Here is a 24,171-nt window from a genome sequence, read left to right as displayed (position 1 = left end):
ATCTCTAGAGAGAGATAAAAAGCAAGCAGATATTTCTGTGAATGCTTCATCTTCACAGAGTCTTTCCTGTGACACTGCATGAGTTTAAACTTCTCACCCTCCTTTTTTTCATACTTTTATTTGAGCACCTCTTAAAAACTGAATTGGTGCTTATGGAATGGTTAGAGTTCATTCAGGCTTTCTTGTGATAGGTAGGGGTGGCACTGAAGCCCCTGGGGTCAAGTGGTCTGGACATATCTGCTCTTATGAGAATTTTTATTTTTTAAGTTTGAACAATCTCAGCACAACTTGAAACCGTTTGTTTTTTAAATCCACATTTTTGCATTGCATCATTTTTAGGTTGAGTCATTATTTTTAATTGAATCCAAGTGCTGACTTCAGAATGAAAAAAATTACATTAGACGTGCCTTGGTGGGAGGAATGACTGAAAAACTGAGATCTTTGCATGAAAATGAATATTCGGTCAAATGGTCAACTGGCTGTTTTGGTTACTATTTTTTTGGAAAAGGGGCTGGGAAGGGGAATTTGCCAGGGAGAAATTTCTGATAAACCTGCTTTTTTAAAGTCCTTAGTCCTGTCTGCAAAAGGAATAAAGTTGGTGTGTTACTGTGCTGCATGTTCTAGGGTCTGCCTGACAGGTGGCGGGAAGTCATTTGATGATCAGCGAGTTGCTTTTGAAGTGCAAGAATCTGGCTGATTAATAGCTAGGACCATTTTCAGTGATGGGTAGCTTCAGTGAGGTGTAACAAGGATAAATATTTCATAACTGGGTGATATCTCAGATTTGTGTTTACTGGTTTTATGACTGCTTTCCCATCCACCAAGCAATCATTTTAATTCATGTTCTTTAAGAACTGCTTGCTGAGAAATCTGTGTGCAAGTGTTTGCTTTTAATCTGCTCTACCTGGAGCAGCCTGGAGGAAGTTGGCAGATGCTAATAGAGTGACTGTGCTCCCTTCCTTTTTGCTTGGTGCTGGGGGTGGGAAGAGAGCTGGCTTAGCTGTGGTGTTTTTGTAAATGAAGCAGTTTATAGAATTCATGAGAGCTGGAAGAAGAAATGCGTGATAAAAAAACAAAAGGATAAATAAAGGGCAATGGTTAACTGTGGAACTAGAAATTAATCCGCTGCTATTATTTATTTTACCTAATCTTAGAACAATAAACTGTTGTCTGTACCATACGTCATACTTTTATAATGATGTTGCAGAAGGTTAGTGATGGTCTCTCACACTACAAAAGGAATTGACAAATTAACGGCAAGTCTTGACTCTTTCTGAACCAGTTATCTCCATATCTAATGGATGAAAACATGTGTCCAATTAGCTAGTATTCTGATTTTTGTTTGTGTGACTTTTTTTTTTTTCTTCTTTTACAGGATGCTGCTTATCACATTGTGCAATGGAATTGCCTGTCTGGATGTCTGGGAGATTCAGATGCAACCATGCAGTTAATCAGGATCATTTTTCCTGTCCTCAGTTATGCCTTCAGGTGCATTTGACAGTTGACAATGTCTACTGATTATTCAGAACAGTGTTGAGAAAAAGAAATTATAAAAGCTATATCTTTCCAATTAGTAATTAGAATCTATTTAAGATATAACAGAACTGGGAAAATAGCTCTTTTTTTCAGTCCTGCACTTTATAAAAGGCACAGTAGTGGATGAAATGATCATCACCATCCCACATAATGTACTTCTTGATTAAATGCTTCCTGCGTAATTCTGCTTGTTTATGAATTAGGAGCCACCAAGAGGATAACACAATACTCTGACCTTGAAGTTTAATCGTTGGCCACACCACTCCTATGCAGTGAAACTAAATTCTTATGTGCCAAAATTTTAGATATTTCTGTAAGGTTTTAGAGATGGGCTTGCCCTGCACACCAGTGCTTTCAGAGGTTTTTCAAGAATGTTTCTATATTTTCTTGTTGCACAGGATATGTGGAGAAGAGGTGTCCTTGATTTTTCTTTGTGGGGGCAGGGCATGGATTATATGGGTCTATTTGGAGTGATGTGTAGATAGGGAGAGAGAGCAGCAATAGCACATAGCAGTGTCGTGGTTTAGCCCCAGTCGGCAACCAAGCACCACGCAGCTGCTCACTCGCTCCCCCCTGGTGGGACGGGGGAGAGAATTGGAAGGATAGAAGCGAGGAAACTCATGGGTTGAGATAAAGACAGTTTAATATATAAAGGAAAAGCTATGCGTGGAAGCAAAGCAAAACAAGGAATTCATTCGCTACTTCTCATGGGCAGGCAGGTGTTCAACCACCTCCAGGAAAGCGGGGCTCCATCACATGTAATCGTTACTTGGGAAGACAAACACCATCACTCCAATGTCCCCCCCTTCCTTCTTCTTCCCCAGCTCTATATGCTGAGCATGATGTCATATGGTATGGGATATACCGTGGTCAGTTGGGGTCAGCTGTCCTGGCTGTGTCCCCTCTTAGGTTCTTGTGCACCCGGCAGAGCATGGGGAGCTGAAAAAGTCCTTGACCAGTGTAAGCGCTACTTAGCAACAGCTAAAACATCTCCACATTATCACCACTGTTCCCAGCACAAATCCAAAACATGGCCCCACACTAGCTACTATAAAGAAAATCAACTCTATCCCAGCTGAAACCAGGACAAGCAGGAAAACTGTTTTTCTCTCTGCTTTATCACCTGGGCTACAATGGTTGACTAGGCAGTTCGTCGCTTCATGTTGGTGCTTGGGCAGAGATTTCCAAGAGGTGGGAGAGATAAAGATAAAAAGAGTAGAGCAAATAGAATTAGAAACCATTGTATGTAGGCATGTCTAAGTAGAAACAACCTTGCCTTTTATTAAAGGTGGGGGGTATATACTGGGGAAGCCTTTGCTTTTGTCAGCCAGGTAGAGATGTTCAAGTCCCTGAAACAAGCTACGTCCTGGGACAGGAACTGCGACACTGTATGTATATTAGAAGCAGTAATTTCATTTAGCATTATCTTACAAGAACCAAATATGTAGTAACAGAGAGTACATTTTGTCAGTTTTCTTACTGTATAAGTTATAGCCTTTTCCAAGGCTTCAAAACCAAAAATGAATGCTTCTAATGAGGTTGGAAAATTAGTTGTTTTCATTGCTCTTCAGGATATTGATATATTTACCCCCCTCCGCATCCTCAGTGTGTCATTTGGAAACAAAATAAGAAAATGTTCAGGTCGTTGTTTCTCTTCCTCTGAATCTCGGCTGCTCAGCCTGCAGAAGCTGCTCTGCATCAGTGAACTTGGGGAGGTGTATGCATATAGGTAAAATAGTTCCAAAATTCCAACAAACAAATTTAGCAATGATTAAAAATAGTTTACAGACTTGCTGAGTGCTCCCTTGGCAACACTCACTGACATTGCACCTAGGTTGGCTTGTGCCCGCTTCATGTGGGAGATCTTGCTGCCTGTTTATCATCTGAACTTTCAGTTTTTTGTTTATGTAAAGTCTAAAAGCAGACTAACTTCATTGTTCCATGCAAATCCAACCATTTATTAACCATTTTTATAGCAATTTATTCTTTATTCAAACTGTATTTTCTTTTTGTTGCCCAGCAAGTTTTTCAGTTTTTGTTCAGTTTCTGAACCGGCTGAATAGGTGGGAGTATGAGTTTTGGTAGAATGTGTAACATCAGTAAATCCTTGCATTGAAAATGCTTTTGCGAGGTCTGGCGGATGCACTTCTAAATTTCTTCTCTCCCGCCCTAACTTTTGGGAAGTGTGGAATCAACTTCTCTCCTCCCCGCTTCATCTGGAAGATGGGGTTTTATGATTTTGTTAATTGTCAGCTGAAGGAGAGGTTTGGGCTGTCTTTTGACCAGTCATTCTTTAGGATTGTTAATTTGTTGTCTTTTATGAGATTCAGCTCCATGTTATTCTTTCCAGTTCGTAATATGAAAGGGTGGAGGGATGAGGAAGCCTTCCTAGTAATTAATGATTTTAAAGATTCCACAAGGATTTATAGATTGCTTGAAGTCAGTGGCTCAAGATTTTTCATGTTCAGTCCATCAGTCCTGCATCTTTCTACCTGCAGAGGATAAACGTGAAGCTATTATACATTCCTTGAAATCATAGTATTCTCAGAAAAAAAAAAAAGTGTGTGTTTTTGTTTTTTTGGTGTTTTTAAACTGAATTGAACATATTTAAGTCACAGCATTGTTCTTCCTGTTAGGAGGAATAATTCCTACATGAGCCTCTATCCTATTTTCATTCTAAGATATGAGGTGCTAAACAATTAGATATGCAAAGACCTGTTTCTTTTATTCAGCTCAGCAGCACGTTGGTCTGCAAGCAGCTCTGCTGATTTAAATGGAGTTGGTTCTGAATAATGTTAGAAGAGTTAGAGCATATTTAGAAGGTCATGTTTGATTCCGATGAGGCTACAGCTGCGGAGATGTGTTCAAAACATATATGAGCTGCAGAACATGACCTTATTACAAATGGACAATTATGCAAATGTGAATGCCATCTTCCATGTCTGGGGATGTCTTCCTTCAGCAGCAAAACTATACATTTTGGTGTTATACCACCTTAGACCAAGGTGGTGTGCAGAGCATTTCACCTATTGTCTGCTTGAGCAATGGACTGTTCTTGCATTTATTTCAAAATTCTATTCTATGGTATTATACATAAAGTTCCAGTAGAAGTAAGGTTGTTTTTCTTGGTTATCTTTTGTGGGTCTTTTACAAGTAGCTCATGAGCATTGCCCTGGAGCACAAAACCAGTGGCTTAGGATAGAAAAACCTCATTGCTTGTCACTGAAGAAGTGTCTCTAGAGAGGAAGATGATTGATTTATATTGAGCTGGACACCAACACCATTTTTTTTAGGAGTAAAGTTGTCTTAGCCAATTGAATGTGCTAGCAGAACGTTAAATGTGCAGAGTCAAATGATCACATTTATTGATTGAAAACTATCACTGATGTTAGTCTATCTTTTGCGAAATAAAAAAATGTGGTGGGGTCTGTGACGACAGTAACTCGGGAACCCTGCATCTTTCCCAAAGGCCTTGGTGGCTTTTGTGTGTGTGTTAAACCATGTAACAGGGTCACTGGCCTAGCCATGCTTTCGGCCCAGTCCAGACAGACACCTGTGCACGTTGTTAATTTTAGGCATGAAAATCTTATTGTTATCATGTATAGAAGCATTGAAGCTCTGCAGAAAATAAGTGACAGCTATTGAATATGTACTACTCTTTCCACAACTGGAAAAATCCCCTGAATATTTTCTTCTGAGACTTCATTGTTCATTAATGTGGGGACACCAGCAAGTCTGTCTTGGGAAATTATATCATATCAAACGTAGGGCATTCTGTAGACGGTGGCATTGAAAACAGACTCTGCAGTGTGACTGCCTGAAATTTGCTGGATAACCACGGTGTGATATGGTGCTTGGGAGTTGGTAGTAAGTTCGTATTTTCTTTACATTGTGTCTGTGTCCATTCCTGGGGTTAGATGAAATCATACATAATTTTGGACTGGATCCGATCAATGCCTACAATACTGAGTTTGGCCCGCTGACTGAATTGATCAGACTAAGTGGTTCATGGTCTTCAATAAAACTATGCCAGAAGATGTCAGTACTATGCTGTTTTACCACCATCTGTTGGTTCAGGCAACAGTTGTGAAAAAAAGCTGTAAGAACTAACACTGGTGTAGTTCTGTCTACTGTATGTGACTAAAGAAGATGTAAATGAACACCAAATCACTATTTGATCTAAAATATCAAATTACCTAGTGGGATAACTTGTCAAGACCTTTTTCTGTTAGCATCCTTGCTAAGCTGAATTACAAGGTCAGAACAATCACTGCAATTACTTGGTGATTCTGAATGTGAGGATATGTGGGGATATGTGGTACTCCTTTTTAGTAATCTTTTTTCATGTAAATCATCATTTAATTCCCATTAAAAAGACAATATTTGAAATAGAAAAGCAGATTCTATGAAATAGGCAAAATCACATTTGAAAAATTGCATCCAAAGGAAGAAACACACAGAATATTATGCATCTGAAAAGTAGAATTCTCCCAATATAAAAATACAGATGGGTAGAAAAACTTGCATTAGCCACAGGTATTGAATTGAACCCACGAATCTGATGAAGCTGTGCTTGGCCCTTTCTCATCAGCACTCCTATTCCAAATTTCAGCATGTGGTTGAGGTGTCATTTGAAAATGACTCCTGTACGAGGAAAGATGTCCAAACACCCTTGTACTTAGTGATATGTAACCTTTTAACAATTATGTTTATGTACACTTAACGTATTTGTTACCAAATTATGATACGTAGATGCTTAGATGTTAGTTCTTTTGCAGCTCTTTGGTTCCTATGAAAATAGGATGAGTTCTACTTATGACTGTAACAGCTGGTATTGCGTGGTATCTAGTGGCGAAGGATATGACTTCGGTTCCTCTCTTTTTTTTAAACTGATGTGGCAGGGAAGAGCTTGTGGAAAAATTGAGAGCAATAAACAAGGTTCTGTAATATACCGAAGAGTATCCCTGAGCGCAGCCATAATATAGCTATGTAAGAAATAACACTTGCCTTGCTGTTAAAGGAGAAGTATTGGGAATACAGCTAATTACTTCCTAGATCTTAAAAAAAAATAATAAAGACACTCATGACTTCTGCTCAGCGATAAAAGTTAAGGCTTCCAAGGAAAGCTAGGCAAGCTCTCTGTTTAAGAATCTATTGCATGATTACAGAATGCCTTACTTGATTAAGAGAATGAACATTAATGAATTGTAGAGAAACCTCGAAGTGCAGCATTTGGTGTATGTGTGTTTGTTTGGAAATGGGGATTGGAAGTCGTTAGGAAGAACACCTTTGTCTGTTCTCTGCCCTATTACTGGGTAATGAACTGTTTTCTGAACAGCAATGGTGAGCACCTGATGGCCACCAGCAGCTGATTGTCCATGAAAACGATGACACTTTCACAGAAATAAGTACTGATTTCATTTTCCTTCTGCCTTAGGGAATCATATGGTCCTTATTGTTTATTATCTCTTTGGCTGCCTGAAGTTGGTAGTGGGAGTAGTGACACACAAATTTTTGAGTTTGTCAGGAGCCTGGTGAGATAGTCTGTCGGATGAGCCTTCCCGAGACTGAGGACCTCTGGGTGTGGGAAGCAGTGCTGTGTTCAGTGCTCTGGCAGTTGATTTTTTTTTTTTTTTTATTCCAATCTGTGGAAAAACATTGCAAACTTGAATGATGAACTCTCAATCCTGACTGGATTAGGAACATCAGTTTTCCTACAATAAACTTTCACTTGAGGAGCCTTTTCCTATTATGAAATGGTCAGATTGGTTTGTAATATTACTGGTTCTGCAGCTATATATGAAAAAGGGATCAGGAATCCAAATTATGTGGCTTTTTGATGCTTAAGTAGGAGCAAGACAATCCTTTTCTTTGCCACCCCTCGAGTATTGAACCCAAAACATTCTGGGCCTGATGCTCTTCTCTGCATCTTAACTTTTTCTGACTTGAAGTCTGGTTATTTCTAGGAAGTTTACCTTCATTTTATAACTCTTCATGCCAGGATCTTCCCTGAGCCAAAGATCTTGCCTCCCTCTGGTGCCTCTGGGAGCTCAACAGTAGGTTCTGTATGTAGCAGCTTATTTCTGCAAAAGCTCAGTCTCATATTATACCTGTTGTACGTGGACAGATTTGGGTTGGTATGTCAAAAATAGTTGGAAAAATGCAGTTTGCAACATTATTCTTAGTTTGCCTCACACAGGAGAAGGCATGCTTCCTGTCAACTGCAGAGGGAGTTGAATATCAGTCGTCATCTCTTTAGATGAGTAAATAATGAATTTTTGTGTAGAGGTGAGTGACAATTGTTTCTTCTTCATTTGGACCTTTTGCATGTTGCTGTGAATGTGGGCAGGGAGCAAGATAAATGTCACCTGATTTTTGGTTAGCCATTGGATATGCAGAAAGGGCAAGGGAGTAGGGTGTGTGTGCGTAATAATCAAACCAACAACATCCTGAGAACATGGACTGGAGTTCAGGCTTCCCCTGTAAAAGTCACTTGATTTTGAGGCTGAAGAAGTGGTCTTCTGCTTGTTCATTTCTTTCCAGATAATGACATTTCTTTCTACAGAGGGATGGTGAGTGCTTCTGCTCCCAGTAGAGTGCCGCCGGAACATTTCCTTAATCAGTTGAAAGACAGGAAGAAATCTGTGAAGCAACCCCAAGGATTCCTGGGGCAGAAGAGGGGTTGCTGTGACTGCTAGGTGTGCATTACCTTCTAATGAGACAAGAAATATATTGGAAGGTGTAGGTTTTCACAAGATATAAATTGACCTAGGCGGCAGGAAGAGAGAGGGTTACATTTTCATAAATAAATTTCTAACAGTAAATGTGTTTTTCTTCATAGAAGCAAAAAGGAAGTGTGAACCAATACTATGTTAAATAGTATAAATGTTAGTTGGATGCAAATGCAAACTCAAGGTGGTGTTTTTTTTTTTGTAATACTCCACTGATACACTGGATTAATGTTTAATCCTGATGCCTAAATCCATTAATACAGATATTTCTTACTATCTTAGATAGATGAGCTTTTCAGGCAATTTTGTTATTCCCTCAAGGTATGGTTTCCACTTGCCTCAGTATTGCTGTAATTAGATGATGACACAGTATCCCAGTAGCTATTTTTAAGATATGGTACCACTGTCACTAGACAATAAGTTTAGTTTGGCTTCTTTGTTTTTAATTAATGAAAAGGAGGTCTTCTGTTTGAAGGAATCAGATTATACTCTTTGGGGATATGAAGTATTTAGTATCATACCAGGCAGGGTAGAATAGAGAGACTGAATTTAGAAGGTACGGAAGATCTTTGCTGCAGAAGGCAGTTCCCACGGTTCTTCTAGGTCCTCCATTTTCTTGGCTCTCAATATAACTAAATTCTTATTTTACCAAAATAGAAACCACCATACTCTGTAATTGGCTTTCAAATTAAAGTGAGTGTTTGAAGTTATATCACACAAATCAAGGGCCACTGGGGAAGTTGAACTTCTCTGTTAAAACAGCTTGGTAGGTGAAGTTAACTGAAACCTATAGAACGGCCGAGGTCATGGTGCAGGCTTTTCTCCATATTCTGTATGATAGCTCACGATGGGAATGTGTACCGCTAATGCATGGTTGACATTGGAGGACACAGTCTGACTACAGATAACAAATCTAAAGTGAAACAAAAAATCCTTTTTAATGCAGCTACAAAGCTGAGGCTACAATGACTGGGTGCATTTTCCAACTACTGTTCACATAAAGGCTTTTTACCTGGTATGAGACATTGCTCTGTTTCTTCCACCTGTTTGTGTGACAGCTATCACTACTATCATTTACATTGCTCCAATTCATGAGCACGCCAGAATCTGAGTCCTTGGGTGGGAAGTACATTGATTTTCTCCATACCTGCTGGATTCTTGACCTGTGTAGAATCATTCTTAGCACTTGGCGACATGAAAGAAGAACTTGTCTAGCTTTACCTAGAGTATAATATTGGGCAACTATATTTAAAAATAAAGTCCGGAAATCCTTGAATTCTAGAATGACAATGTTGAAAGGGACCAGTGAAGATCACATCAAGGCCCTACTTGAAACAAGGGCTGAATAGCTTCAAAGTTAAGTCAGGGTGCTTACGGCCCTGTGCTGTAAAGTTTTAAACTTTAAAGCTCCAAGACTGTAGATCCACACACCTCTCATGGCAATCTGTTCTAGTACTTTTATCCGTGCTCACTGTGAACCTTTTTTCCCTTTTATATCTAGCAGTACTTTGCAATATTGCAACTAGTGACTGTTGCTCTTAGAATCATAGAATGGTTTGCATTGGAAGGGACCTTAAAGATCATTTAGTTCCAACTCCCCCTGCTATGGGCAGGGACACCTTCCACTAGCCCAGGTTGCTCAAAGCCCCATCCAGCCTGGCTTTGAACACTGCCAGGGATGGGGCATCCACAACTTCTGAGCAACCTGGTCCAGTGTCTCACCATCCTCATAGCGAAGAATTTCTTCCTTATATCTAATCTAAATCTACTCTTTTTCAGTTTAAAGCCATTACCCCTAGTCCTACCACTACATGCCCTTGTAAAAAGTCCCTCTCCCTGGAGCCTTCTCTTCTCCTGGCTGAACAACCCCAACCCTCTCAGCCTGTCTTCTTAGGAGAGGTGCTCCAGCCCCCTGATCATCTTTGTGGCCCTCTTCTGGACTAGCTCCAACAGGCCCATGTCCTTCATATGTTGGGGGCCCAGAGTTGAATGTGGGTGGGGTCTCATGAGAGCAATGTAGAAGGGGAGAATCATGCCCCTCGACGTGCTGGTCACACTTCTTTTGATGCAGCCCAGGATATGGTTTGCTTTCTGGGCTGCAAGCATATATTGCCAGGTCATGTTAAGGTTCTCATCAGCCAAATACCCTGTGGTGGTGCAGCCCCGCAACCAGCTCCCCGCCCCCCCTCCCGGGATCCCAGAATGAGCCCTATTGTGTTGTTATCTTAGTCATAATGACTTGGGTGCCAGGCAATCTCTGTCCACACCTGGGCCATCTCCTGCCTGAATGGCACGTGACGACCACCCTGAGGTCTCAGGATAACACCCATCTTGCTGTTATCTTGGTAATAACGGCTTGGGTTCTAGGAAATCTCTGTCCGCACCTGGGCCATCTGCTCCCTGACCTGTGTATCATAATTGTGGCCAGAATGTAAAATATTGACCGAAGCCAATCATCTCAATCTTATAAGTAACAATTCAAGAGGGAGACCCTTTGAACTCTCTGGGACCACAGCGGGCTGTGTGACCCTGTATCTCCCCCTGGGCTGGTACACCTCTCAGGGTAGATTTCTCAAGGACTGAAAGATCATCTGCTGATGATTTTGCAAGGACTCAAAGGCCTGATTTCCGAGGTTTGCCAGCTGTGCACTGATGAATGGCAGCACATAAAAGTGAGTAATTTGTGAAATTCATGGAAAGGGAAATTTTATTCACAGGTTAACCTTGGTGTGTGTATGTGTGTGTGCAATTTGAATAGATATTATCCCTGTCGTTATAAACCGTTGACCAAGTCTGAGACTAAGATTGGACCTAGCTGCACCTAGACTTCTCTTTGTAAGAAGTTTAGAAAACAACAGGGTCTATTCTGAACCTCGTGACTCAACAGGAGGGTCCCCCTTATCCCCTGCATCCACAATCCCACTCTAACTCGAGTATACCTCAGTTTTCCTTTGTGCACTTCTCCTCTGTAAGTAAAAGAGTGAACCTTGCCATTCTCAAATCTTTAATTAAGTTGCTGGGTTGACTGTAAAAAATTCTATCAAATTGCTGTTTTAAATTGCCTGATGCTTTTAAGAATTACTCAACGTAATATTGTGATCTATCTCCAAAATACTGATAAATCTTAAATTACTAACTAAAGCTGTGTAAGAAATCATATTCCCGAATATTTGGTATAGTGTGCAGGATACACAAGGCTGTGTTTGTGGCAGTTTAGTGTAGTCAGCCGTATCCACAAACCTGCATTTGCAACACACCCCCAAGTCCTTCTCTGCATGGCTGCTCTCAATCCATTCTCTGCCCAGCCTGTATTTGTGCTTGGGATTTCCCTGACCCATGTGCAGGACCTTGCACTCGCTCTTGCTGAACTTCATGAGGTTCACACAGGACCGCCTCTCAAGCCTGTCAAGGTCCTGCTGGATGGCATCCCTTCCATCCAGCATGTTGACCATGCCACACAGCTTGGTGTCATCAGAAAACTTTCTGAGGGTACCTTCAATCCCACTGTCCATTTCACTAACAAAGATGTTAAACAGCACTTGTCCCAGTACCAACCCCTGAGGAAAGCTACTCGTCACTGGTCTCCACTCAGATGTTGAGCTGTTGACTGTGACTCTTTGAGGGTGGCCATCCAGCCAATTCCTTATCTACCAAGTGGTTCATCTGTCAAATCCATGTCTGTACAATTTAGAGACAAGGCTGTTTTGTGGGACAGTGTCAAATGCTTTGCACAAGTCCAGGTAGATGGTGTCAGTTGCTCTTCCCTTATCTACCAACACAATAATCCCATCGTAGAAGGCCACCACATTTGTCAGGCACGATTTGCCCTTGGTGAAGCCACGTTGGCTGTCACCAGTCATCTCCTTATCTTCCATGTGCCTTAGCATAGTTTCCAGGAGGATCTGCGCCATGGTCTTGCCAGGCACAGAGGTGAGAGTGACTGGCCTGTAGTTCCCCGCATCTTCCTTTTTTCCCTTTTTTAAAAATTGGGGTTATTTTTCCCCATTTCCAGTCAGTGGGAACCTCACTGGACTGCCACAGCTTCTCAAATATGAAGGATAGTAATTTAGCAACTTCATCTGCCAGTTCCCTCAGGACTCACCAATGGATCTCACCAGGTCCCATGGACTGGTGCACCTTCATGTTCCTTAGATGGTCTTGAACCTGACTTTCTCCTACAGTGGGCAGTTCTTCATTCTCCCAGTCCCTGCTTTTGCCTTCTATGACTTGGACGGTGTGGCTTGAGCACTTGCTGGAGAAGACTGAGGCAAAAAAGTCATTGAGTACCTCAGCCTTCTTCACATCCCAGGTAACCAGGTCTCCTGTCTCCTTCTAGAGAGGGCCCACATTTTCCCTATTCCTCCTGTTATCAGTGATGCACCTACAGAAGCTTTTCTTGTTGCCCTTGACATCCCTGGCCAGATTTAATTCTATCAGAGCGTTAGCTTTCCTACCGTGATCCCTGGCTCTTGGACAATTTCTTTGTATTCCTCCCAGGCTACCTGTTCTTGCTTCCACTCTCTGTAGGGTTCCTCTTTTGTGTTTGAGTTTTCCCAGGAGCTCCTTGTTCATCCATGCAGGCCTCCTGGTGATTTTGCCTGACTTCCTGTCTGTTGGGATGCATTGCTCCTGAGCTTGGAGGAAGTGATCCTTGAACATTAACAAGCTTTCTTGGGCCCCTCTTCCCTCCAGGGCTTTGTCCCATGGTACTCGACCAAGCAGATCCCTGAAGAGGCCCAAGTCTGCTCTCCTGAAATCCAGGGTAGTGACCTTGCTGTGCACCCTCCTTGGTGCCCTAAGGATCTTGAACCCCACCGTTTTGTGGTCACTGCCGCGAAGGCTGCCCTTGAGTGTTGCATTCCCCACCAGCCCCTCCTTGTTGGTGAGAACAACGTCCAGCATAGTACCTCTCCTTGTTGGCTTCCTTGTCACTTGGAGAGGAAGTTATCACCAACACATTCCAGGAACCTCCAGGATTGCTTATGGTGTGCTATGTTGTCCCTCCAACAGATATTGGGGTGGCTGAATTCCTCCATGAGGACCAGGGCTTGTGATCATGAGGCTGCTCCTGTCTGTTTATACAGGGCCTCATCTTCTCAGTCTTCCTGGTCAGGTGGCCTGTAGCAGACCCCCACCACAATGTCACCTGTCCCTGCCCTCCCTTTAATCCTGACCCATAAACTCTCGGTTGGCTCCTCATCCATCCCCAGGCAGAGCTCCATGTGCCTCAGCTGGTCACTGACAGAGAGGGTGACACCCCCTCCTTGTCTCCGCTGTCTGTCCTTCCTAGAGAGCCTGTATCCTTCCAACACTCCAGTCATAGAAGCCATCCCACCATGCCTCTGTGATGCCAAGAGGATCATAGCCCTGCAGGTCTGCGCATGTCTCTAACTCTTCTTTTTTAGTCCCCATGCTACATGCATTTGCACAGAGGCATTTAAGCTGGGCCCCCGATGAAGCTGACTTATTTTCTGGAGTGTCTGGAATTCCTTTGTGCTGCTGTTCAGGTGCTCTCCTGCTGACCTGTGATCCTTCTCCAGGCTCTGGACATCTACTGTTGGCACTGGCATCAAACTGCTGGGAGGAGGATGGACTGAGTTTCCCTTCCTCTGGCAACTTTAGTTTAAAGCCCTCTTCACTCTTGTCCTTTCACTGTGCTCGTCTGGGAAAACTGTAGCTCCATCTTCCCTATAACCACCCATGAGGAAGCAGACAGTGATTTGGTCCCATTATCCTTCTTGTCTTCAAGCTAAAGACACCCATTTCCCTCATCGTCTCCTTGTGTATGCCCTGTGCACTAGTCCCCAACCATGTTAGTGTCCCTCCACTGAGCCATGTCCAGTTTGTCAGTGTCTGTCTTACAATGGGAAGCCCCAAACTGGACACTGTTCCAGGTGCGTGTTTGTAGGTGCTGCACAAAGGGAAGTAATCACTAACTACAAACACACTATTGGGTTAGCCCTTGTCGTGGCCTTGTGTTCAGCTGGTCTGCTGGTCTTTTTCTGCAATGAGAAATACAAACAGGTTTTTCTTTTCCTCTTGCTTCAGATACTCTTAACTAGGTTCTCAGCTGCTTAGGATTTTTGCTCTAAGTCCTGACTCGGTCATTTAGACCTTAATGGGGGAGATTTTAGTGATAATTACCTATGACCAGCTATAAAGAACCTACCTTGGGCTGCATTTTAGCTCTGAGATGTTTGTTCTTTGTTTCACTAAGATATAATAAGTAGGATGTAGGATATAATAGGATATAATAGGATATAATAAGTAGGATGCTATTTTTTTTCATGCATATGCTTCTGTTACTGTTGAATTGGAGACAGAGAATAAACAAACCTTACTTCTCTCCTTGTTAACAAGTTCAGCTTGATTAATACCAGTTTAATGTGCCAGTGGCTGCCTCTCAACTGTGTTCTCAATTTTCAGTAAGCCACTTCATCAAAGTGCAAGGTTTGCCATCCTTCTTAACCTGCATCTATTTATTTCATTCTTCACCCTTTTTATTTCTGTCGGTTACCTCTTTCTTTTGAAACCGGGGAGATGGTGTTGAAGTTAATGAGTTCAACTGTGGACAATATGAACAGCTCCTAAATGTATTTTTCTTTTCAGTACCATATTTTGCAGATGTTTGGAGAAATAAAGAATGGCTAAAATGGCTAATAACATCAGAGGTGTAAATCCTTGTTGTTTTCACTGAAGGGAAGAGAAAATACTGTGTTGAAAAAGAAAGTTTTTCAACTGTGTTGAAAAAGAAAGTCTGCTTTGAAATTTCTTTTAAATGTTAGTTTGTTATGCAGTGTCTTTATTAAAACCCAAACAGCATAGTCCATCTTTGGTAAAAAATTGATAGTCTATCAAATGCAGACGTACACTGATTAGAGGAAATAAAGATATTCTGTTCCTTAACTAGTTAATATATTTTATTGCAATGCCACACTAAGTTGTTTCTTGGCACAGATCAGTGTTACATTAAAATAAGTCCCCATAGTTTTCCTACAACGGGAAAGCATAGTTCCTTAAACCACAGGAGACCAGGTTTAGGAAACTGTAGGGTTTGGTGGGGGAAGCATTAAAGAGTTGGATTGACTGTAGGGATGATTGAAAGCTTACATGAAATTTTTCTTCTTTCTGTATCACTTTATCCCTTTCAAAACTTCACCTCCAAAGTAGATTTCTTCTTTTTAAGAAACCGAAACAAACCATATAATTTAAAATACAATTTGTGTTTCCAACAGAGAACTTTTACTACATCTTGAATTTTAGGTAGTGCTTCTATTCCCCAAAGAGCACTGTGTTAACAAATTGGAAAAATACCACACAGTTGGAACTACAGTGATGTATCAAAGCTGCATGATCACTGTCCTCAGCAAACTGACACTGGGGAGAATCATGTTCAACATTTTTTTTTGTGCTTTGTGGGCTGACTGTAGTTAGGGCCTGATGAAAGGACATGGGGTTTCACAGTTACAGGTGGCTGCTGATTAGGCAGAAATTAAGCTCTACACTGTTGGAAAGGCTCTTCAGCAGCATTTGTTTTTTTTTTGCATTAGGATTTCATGTTCTAGTTCTCAGTTTAGGCCCCTGCTCGTGAAATTTAGTGTTAACTTTTGGGACTTTCCTTCCATGCCTAGCACACACCTGTGTGCTTATGTACTGTTACTTTTATACACAGTCCTGTTAAAGGAGTATTATGTAAAACAGCTGCTAAGAAATTATGTTACCTCTGAGATCTTGAAGTTACGCTTGATCTGAGTAGAATTAATAGGTAACAGAGGGCACGAAGAGTAGAGATTTCAATAAATAGAGATGGAAACAGAAGTTTGGTGGTTAGATATTGGGATTTGGGATACATGGACTGAAGCTCTTGCTCTCAGCTTCAGTCAAAGGTTTTTAGCATAGATTTTCCTGCCTCTGGCAAAGAGATGTTTGAACTTCAGTTTCTCACGGGCCAGGCCAGGATATCGGTACTCATGCAAGTTTGCAAAATCTCTCCAGTGCTAGTATAGGACAAAATCTGACTTTAAGGACTGCCACGAGACCAAATGGCCTTTAATACATTTTCATGAGCAATGGTAGTAAGAATGATATTAAATATCTACTTGCTTCTATAAAATATATGACTCGACAGGAATGCTGATAGGAGTTTTGACTTATTCTGATGTGAAAATCATAAGCCAAGAAGTTTAAAAGCAGAGAAATAGTCCTGACACTTTGAGAATAAGCTAATTTTCCATCTATTTCTTTTTCTTGAGTCAGCTGCACTCATTTTTGTTTTGATTCCATTTTCCCTAAATGAAACAACCCTTTTTCAGTCTCATTTTGAAAGAATACAAATTGTGAGTCCAGCAAATGAGGTGTGTAAATGTGTGAATTGGACACAAAATGTCAATGCACAGTTGGCCTTTTTTGCATTTGCAGTTGTCATTGCCAAGTAAGTGACATTCAGCATTGGCTTCGGTGTTATAGCATGCCCCTATGGCAGTATCCCAATGAGGCAGACAGGGTTTCAGAGTGAGAGGTGCAGAAGCAAATACCCTTTTTTTTTTTTCTTCATGAGTGGTTTCATAATGTTTTGCTTTGTGTGAAGATAACACTTTGAAATAGCATAATCTTAGGGAAATAAATTAACTGCTAGTGAAAGATTTTTCTTCTACGGTGAGAACTTTCAGCAGAGGGGAACATAGGGAGGAAGGATGCCTCAGTGGCTATAGTACTGGCATAAGTCTTGGAAACCAAGGTTCATTCAGCTTCTTTCTCTGAGAGAGACTTCTTATTAAATTGTTCTTTCCTCACTACCTCTGCTCTTTGAAGGGCATGGAAAACAGAAAGCTGAAAGGCTTGTGAAGAGCTCAGATGGTTAGCTATTGAAAGCCATGTTGACACTTTTACGATCAAAATTCTGATTTCTAGTCCCAGCATTCTGGTGGAGTTCAGAATGTGGTGTAGCCCAAGGTTCAATGGTGGGCATTTTGGGGAAAAGTCATCCGCTAACCTTTATGCAAGGGAGTGGTGCCACCTATCAGTCTCTAGGTACAGAAGTAACTTGCAAGGACAGGAAACCTCCTTGACAGGACAGTTACTTCCCGCAGACAGAATACTTCAACCTCAAAGGAAAACCACTGTGCTAAATAAGCTTCTCAGCCTGTATTGTCAATTTTTGAGAGATTTTTAAAATTACAGCTAACTTCTGTTCCAGTCTGGTTTTGCAGGCTGGATATGGATCACTTATGTTTTAACATTTGTGGATCATAATGAAGTGAGTTACTGCTTTATTCCTTTGGGTTTAAAATAGGCTAAGATAGCCTTTATAGCAGAGAGCAAGCAGGCTTAGGGATGGGAGGATGAGGACATAAGACTACATGTTGGAAGTGGCATTGCTTGCACTTCATGTGAGTAATTCTGTTTCTGCTGTAAAATCACTTAAGAGGGCACAGGAGATTTTTTTCTTTGGAGATTTTTGAGCTCAAGGCTTTTCACTGGTTATCACTGAAAACATATATCAGCTATGGCTATTTGAAATTTCTGTACAAACTGAAAACTGAAGCAGCTGTTACTATAATGGTCCCACTGGAAAGTGCTTTTCTGTTAGTGTGTTTACCTAACTGAAGAGGATGGTAGAAAATATATGGCAGCTCTGAGTATGATAGGAACAATGTTAAATTAGATTGTTAACTTTGAAAACTTCTTGCAGAAATGTATTATTTTTATAATTATACTATCTACTTGTTTAGGAACTCTAGCTGGGTCCCAGGATCTCTGTGGGTGGTAGGTGCTAAATAACATTGAGTCTTCTGTGAAGTGCTCACAAAAAATGGATCCTTACACCTGTATGGGATAACACACACATATAACTATATAAAAATATATATATATATCTGTATTCAAAGAAAATGAGAGCTGAATGCAAATCACAATCTACTAGAATCCTGTCCACTGCTGCCCCAGCAGGTATGCCTTGTTTAAGTTCATTTCTTTTGACTTAAGTAGGGAGAGGAGAGACTGGCAAGGAGGAAGTTTTCAAAACTTAAGTACTCAAATAACTATGAAGTTAAGGATTTTATTTTGCAAACAGGATCCAGTTTTGTGAAGTAGACCCTACAGTTCAGGAAACATCTAAAGTAAAGCTGTCCCTGCAGCCTTTAGTGCTTTCATATGCTCTGTAATATATTTGTGCAATTCTTTCCAGTTGGAACCTTGCCTCATTTAGATGGACTGGCAAGTGACGGGGGCAGCTGTTCATGCTTATTTTCATCCTTGTCCTTAAACAAATGGACTTCCTCATTCTCAATATGCTTGTTTCACAGCCTGTGGTCCGTTTGTCTACTGAAGCCCCAAACTACTCTCAAACTGGTAAAAATCTGAATCATGTTCATTAACTTTACTGGATGTATTCCAGATTTACATGGCTGTTACAGCTGGAGTTGTGCTCAAAATAAGGCACAGATGCTGAATAAGACAAAGCAGTGTGTGGTTTATACAGTTGGCAGGGTAGGGCTGATATCCCTGAACATCAGCTCATTTTGACAAGCACCAAGAAATTAATCCACACCATGAAAAACGAGTTCTTAAAATGCTTTGTAGTATTGTGAAATAACAATTCTGGGTAGTCTTGTTTCAATATATTTTTTAGAAGGTGCTGCATCTAAATGATGGCTGTGGGTTTGAATTCAACAAGCTAAACCATGTGTAAGTGAAGAAGTTGCCCTTTATGCCCTTGAATTTGCAGCTAACTTTTGTTTCTAGATCCTTATACTACGTGGTCCCCCACTTGGTCGATGAGGTGAACATTGGGTAGGTGTCATTTAATCAGGCTTTTATGCAAACTTCTTGGACATCAAGAAGTCAAATATCAGTTCAAAACCCAAAGAAGTCCTTATTCCACCTCCTGATATGTTCAAAATGTTTTGCTGTATTTGGCAGACTGCTGGCATTGTATACAATGCATATGCATATGCATTCACAGTACTTGCCTACTAGTTTCTCTCATTTAGAAACTCCTCAGTTGAGCTGGGAAGTATCTGAGGCAGCTGCAAACACCTCTGTTCACCTTCATCAACTATAAATTCCACTTCAACAAATGGAAAATAGTTGTGCATAATAGAAGTATGTTACTTTGCCTTCACAAAATATTTTTTGATATTGCCATTGTGACATATAGGTGATATATTTTCAATAAAACAATAAAATTGGCTAATATAAAGGTATTTTTAACTAGCCTACTTGAAGATTTGTTTCCCTTCCAAGTGTCTCTAATTTATCATCTGAGTTTCTGGATTCAATAGATATGGCATTATTTAAATAAAATTTGGCATTAGGTGTTCTGGAGCGTACATTATTTCTTGCTCTAAATATGTCTAAATGTGAATTTTAAGAAAAAATATACTTTCCTTGTGTTCTTCCTGTGCTGTAGAATGGAGATTGCATCATTCCGCTTGATGCTGGTGATCACCAAGGTAGTTTTGGGGTGCCTTTCTGGAACATGGGAGGGCAGCTATCCCAGCTAAAATAGGTGACTGACTGCTATCCTATAGCTTTGCAGCTTGGTCAGAGCAGAAGGTGTCAGTAAGATCACAGTGCAGAGAAGAAACTGGTGACTAATCACAAAGGACTGTCACTAACTGTTATGGCTTGAATATTTTGATCAGAGATAAGGCAACGACCATAGCTAAGGAAGAAAAGAGAGCCCTGCAATTGAGGTTGAAGTAAGGTGTTCTTATTTTTCCACATCTTCCTGTGAAAAGAACAAGCTATTCTTTCCAGGAAAGGCAAGCCGATAGTCCTGTGAGGGGTGTTCTTTTCTTGCAGGAAAATGTAAAACAGTTTGGAGTAAGTAGTAGCTAGCATGTATATCGCAGAGCAAAGAGACAAAGCTAACTAAGGCACTTGTACTGAGAAAGGCGAAGTAGAGCCGTAGGAAACAAACCAACAAAGGCTATAAGCTTTAGCTGCTGTTATGGCACCATGCTATTGCAGTGAGTGCCTATTATCGTGGCTCAGGGAGCCTTAATTGCTTCAGAGCCTTAATTGCCCTGACCAGCCTCACCTGGGACCTTGATCTGTGGCATGGAGCCCTGGTCAGAGCTCTGTCTCTAGCAGTCCTGACTTGTTGCCTGAACATCCTAGACTGACCCTGACCCTACCTCACCTTGTGTGATGGACTCCAGCCCCTGGTACCGGCCCCACCCTGGCTCTGCTCAAGTTCTGTGGGGCAATGCCCTGCCTGGGCGGTGATCACAGCCTGGCTTCCCTTGCAGAGCAGCCCCCTGCTCCCTGACACCTGTGTTCAGCCCTTCCTCTGTGTTGCTGAGCGCCTTCTAAGCCCTTTTAGGCAGAGAAGAATGAATGTTACATCTTAATGAAACCATAATGGCAGAAATTGGCAAAAGGCTCATTAATAATCTACAGATGTGTAGATTATTAATGAATGTCTGCTCATGTTTTAGTGTAACTTAAGCCTAGATAGGCCTATTATTTTTTCTTTTCTATAATTTTCTGTATCTCTTGATTTTTACATGGAAGAAGATTGAGTATCTGCTTCCTGAGACCAGTGGAGGTTAGGTGAGAGCATGCGGATGTTAATGTGTTTTGTACTTGGAGATGAACTTTACAAAATGATGTTTTCTTTTTTCAAGACTTTAGGAAAAACTACATTCTTCTGGTTCCTAATTTCCAAATGTGTATGGAGTTGCATGTGGAACTAATTAAAAAAGTTAGAAGGTGTTATCTTTGTGTAGCAATATTGTGTCAGGGACCATTGAGATAAAAGTTCTTTCTGCCTGCTCAAGCCTAGCAAGCCAAGCCTGTAAATTTATAGCGAAATCATTCCTACTCTGTGGTATAATTACATTGTGAAAGTGCTATTTTAACAGTATAATGGAATACTCCTGCATCACAGGAATTGCCATAAATATTTTTCCTTCTTTTCTCCCATTCCCTCTTCCATTTATCTTTTATTCTTAAATAGTCTTTGATTGCTTACTTGCTTCACAGCATTTGATAGGTGGTATATTTTCTTTAACAAACTTACTGCAATATCAGTGATAAAATTAATTTTTTTTACAGTGTTCAAGCTGTAATATCAATAGAAAGAGGGATAAAAGCCTTCTTAATATGTGTTTGTTTTCAAAATCCTGCACAATTCCTTGAAAGCAAGGAGATTAACTATTTTTTAATGCTGTTTTGCAGGTACTATATTCACTTGCCTTCCAAATTAGACTGTTTGAGTGTTTGAATATGTCAGGGAGAGAAAATTTCCACTTTCTGTAATCCTCGACTTCTGGCTGACCATTTGATTTTTTCCACATTCCAGTTAGCTTTGATATACTCTAAGCAGGCGTACTTTGTAGGGGAGAAGAGCTCTGGCAATAAAAAAAGCCTGGAGAGGCATGGAGGCAGCTGAAGAACCCAGGCAAAACAAAGACCAGTTGTTGTTGGTGCAGATGTAGAGCTGAAAACAGAGAAAGACTCATACTTCAGCCTTTAAGATGATGGTTCCCAAATTGGTAGTGTTGAAGAGCTGAGTGTCACTCTGCTCTGAAGGTTTGCTACTCCTTGCAACAAGAAGAGCCTTTTCAGGGTAGTAGGAGCTGCAGGGCTGTGACCAGGGTAGAGCACCCTCTTTGATCCTAGTATGGATAGCTTTGGAAATTTTGGGAAAGGTGGCAGCGCGCAGAAGCTATGAAGCCAAATTCTGGGCTGCACTATTGGGGCACCTGGAGTCAACTAGTGGATGTGTCTGGTCATGTATAATTTTGAGACAAATTACTGAGCTGTACAGAAAGGAGGGGCAAGGACACGTTGCACAAACAATTGATGTATTCAATCACTGAGTCTTTCAAACCAGAGAAGCATCAGAAATAATCACTAATAGAAAGAAGTAAAATGGAGAGGTGTGTAGTGCCTTCATTCCTTCTTCCCTGGAGCTTTTTAAATTCATAAGGCAGCATCTTTCTGACACTGATTCCTGTCTCTTTACAGGTCAGCAGGGTGTACATCTGGACTGATGGTAGGCTACAGGTTATACCCATGATTATCTGTCTGCAATTATCTGCCTTTTAAAACTACGCAGAACAAAAGATCACCAATTTACCTTCACCTAACAAATGGACAGTGAAAGTCTGCAAGCTGCTAAATTTGAATGAAAGGCACCTGGAGTAAATAGTTAGCATGGCTGACACGGGGAGTCAGCTGCAGGTTTTGAGCTCTTTCTATTCCCTGGCGTATTGCTGCAAATTACCAGAAAGGCAGAGGTAAAAGGGAGAAGATGGTTTCCCCTAGAACATAATAGAACAGCAAGGTGTTCTAATAAAGCTGGCAGGTTTGCTTATCTAATGCTATTTTAAGCTAAATGAAAGCAGTATTTTATCTTTGGATCAAGGTTTATACGTATTCTTACAGTTGTGAGGGTTGTCAAAGTAACTGATGTACTGCCAAAACTGCAGTGTGGGTACAAATAGATTCTTGTGTGGGCTGGAGTAGATCTCATGGTAATTTAGTGGCAATTGGTGTGTGTAGGAAGACTATTTAGTCCCTCGTTCTGAGGTAAAAACAGCCCATTGGTAATGTAGATCTTAAGGAGGATAGATGTTGCCTTTCTGAATAGGGCTAGTAATTTATCTAACCTTGTGTTTTGCTTAGATCAATGGCCAAAACTTCAGAGGAATTTGCAACCATTTTTAAAATTTGTGCTCTTACAGATGGCCTGGACTAGCTTCTCTTTACACCTGCATATGATGGTTTTCGCCCTTTAACGTGAGCAAAGGTATGGACCCTGTGATCAACTGCTGATACAGAAGCTTTCTGGGAAAGCAAGGAATGTATTCACAGAGCTTGCTCTAGGTACCTAGCAAGGATGTGATGCAGCATGCTAACCAACCTTCAGAAGCCAGCATTTCTTGTATGTCAGCAAATAGCTGGGTGATCTTTCTGGGTGGCACGCCTGTGTTCTCTCTTCTCCTCCCTGCGCATCTTCATGCTTGAGTGCAACTGCACAATGCCCTTGTCCTGCGGTGTGCTCTGTGATCCCTGACCCAGACTCCTCCAGATCAAGGGCTTGGCCAGAGCATATGGTAGCTCTTATTCCTGCTTCTTGTCATAAGAAAAATGAGGCTCAAAGGTGAGGGAGCAGTGAACGTCCGCAGGTCTTGTTCTGTTTGAGACTTACGCAGTTACGATGTGGATCTCTGCTGGAAGCTCAGAAGTGTTTCCAGGTCCCTCTCTTTAGATACAGGAGAGTGGCTTTGTGTACTTGATAGAGTACGTTTTGAATAAATGTCCCTTCCAAGTAGAAGTGATGACATCTTGTGATGTGTCAGAGAGAAGCAGGCAGAGAACTGGTCCAGTGTTTTGGTTTTTTTCTTTCCAGTGAAGAATGGCAGGGACACTGCAGGCAAGAGGAGGGGAAGACTTTGAGCCCAGCAAAATATAGCCAAGGACAGAAGTGGTTATAAATGACCTGATAAAAATGAAAAGATGAGCTTACTGTGATCAGTGACTGTTTCTGAAAATGAACTGTATATTTTTTGCTATTCCTGTTGCTATTTAAGTTTAAGACAGATCCAGTCTGTATTACGAAACTTTTTTAAAAACTGCGGAGCACTGGGAAATAGTGTTTTGTTTGGGGAAAGCCTACCAGTGATCTGTTACTGCTATGATGCCCCAGTAATCAGTCACTGGTGTTACTGATATAACATTGGTACCTGTTGATGTTTATGGGCTAGATGGTACACAGATGACTTATTTGCTTGTTTTCATTTTGCTTGCTTTGGCTCGAGTATGAGTTGTAAACTTTGAATGCACGAAAAAGTAAAAATAAGAATGATAGTATTTTCTTTGGCTATCCCAGTTATCACGCACACCATCTAGATTTGTTTTCTCATGCAGTCCTTTTTCAAAGTTTAGTTTC

General features: G+C 41.1%; 1 protein-coding gene across 1 annotated transcript in view; it reads left to right on the top strand.

The window, feature by feature from the left end:
* Window positions 1–24,171, top strand: part of FBXO15 (F-box protein 15) — a 129,168-nt gene that overhangs the window by 63,092 nt on the left and 41,905 nt on the right. Inside the window, exon 9 of the mRNA XM_064443105.1 lies at window positions 1,376–1,488. Coding sequence (XP_064299175.1) covers window positions 1,376–1,488 — 113 coding nt within the window. The remainder of the gene's footprint in view (window positions 1–1,375; window positions 1,489–24,171) is intronic.

The sequence above is a fragment of the Phalacrocorax carbo genome, chromosome 2, assembly GCF_963921805.1.
Source record: "Phalacrocorax carbo chromosome 2, bPhaCar2.1, whole genome shotgun sequence".
NCBI lineage: Eukaryota > Metazoa > Chordata > Aves > Suliformes > Phalacrocoracidae > Phalacrocorax > Phalacrocorax carbo.
Note: the sequence above shows the minus strand (reverse complement) of the source record. Positions and strands in the feature narration are given on the sequence as shown.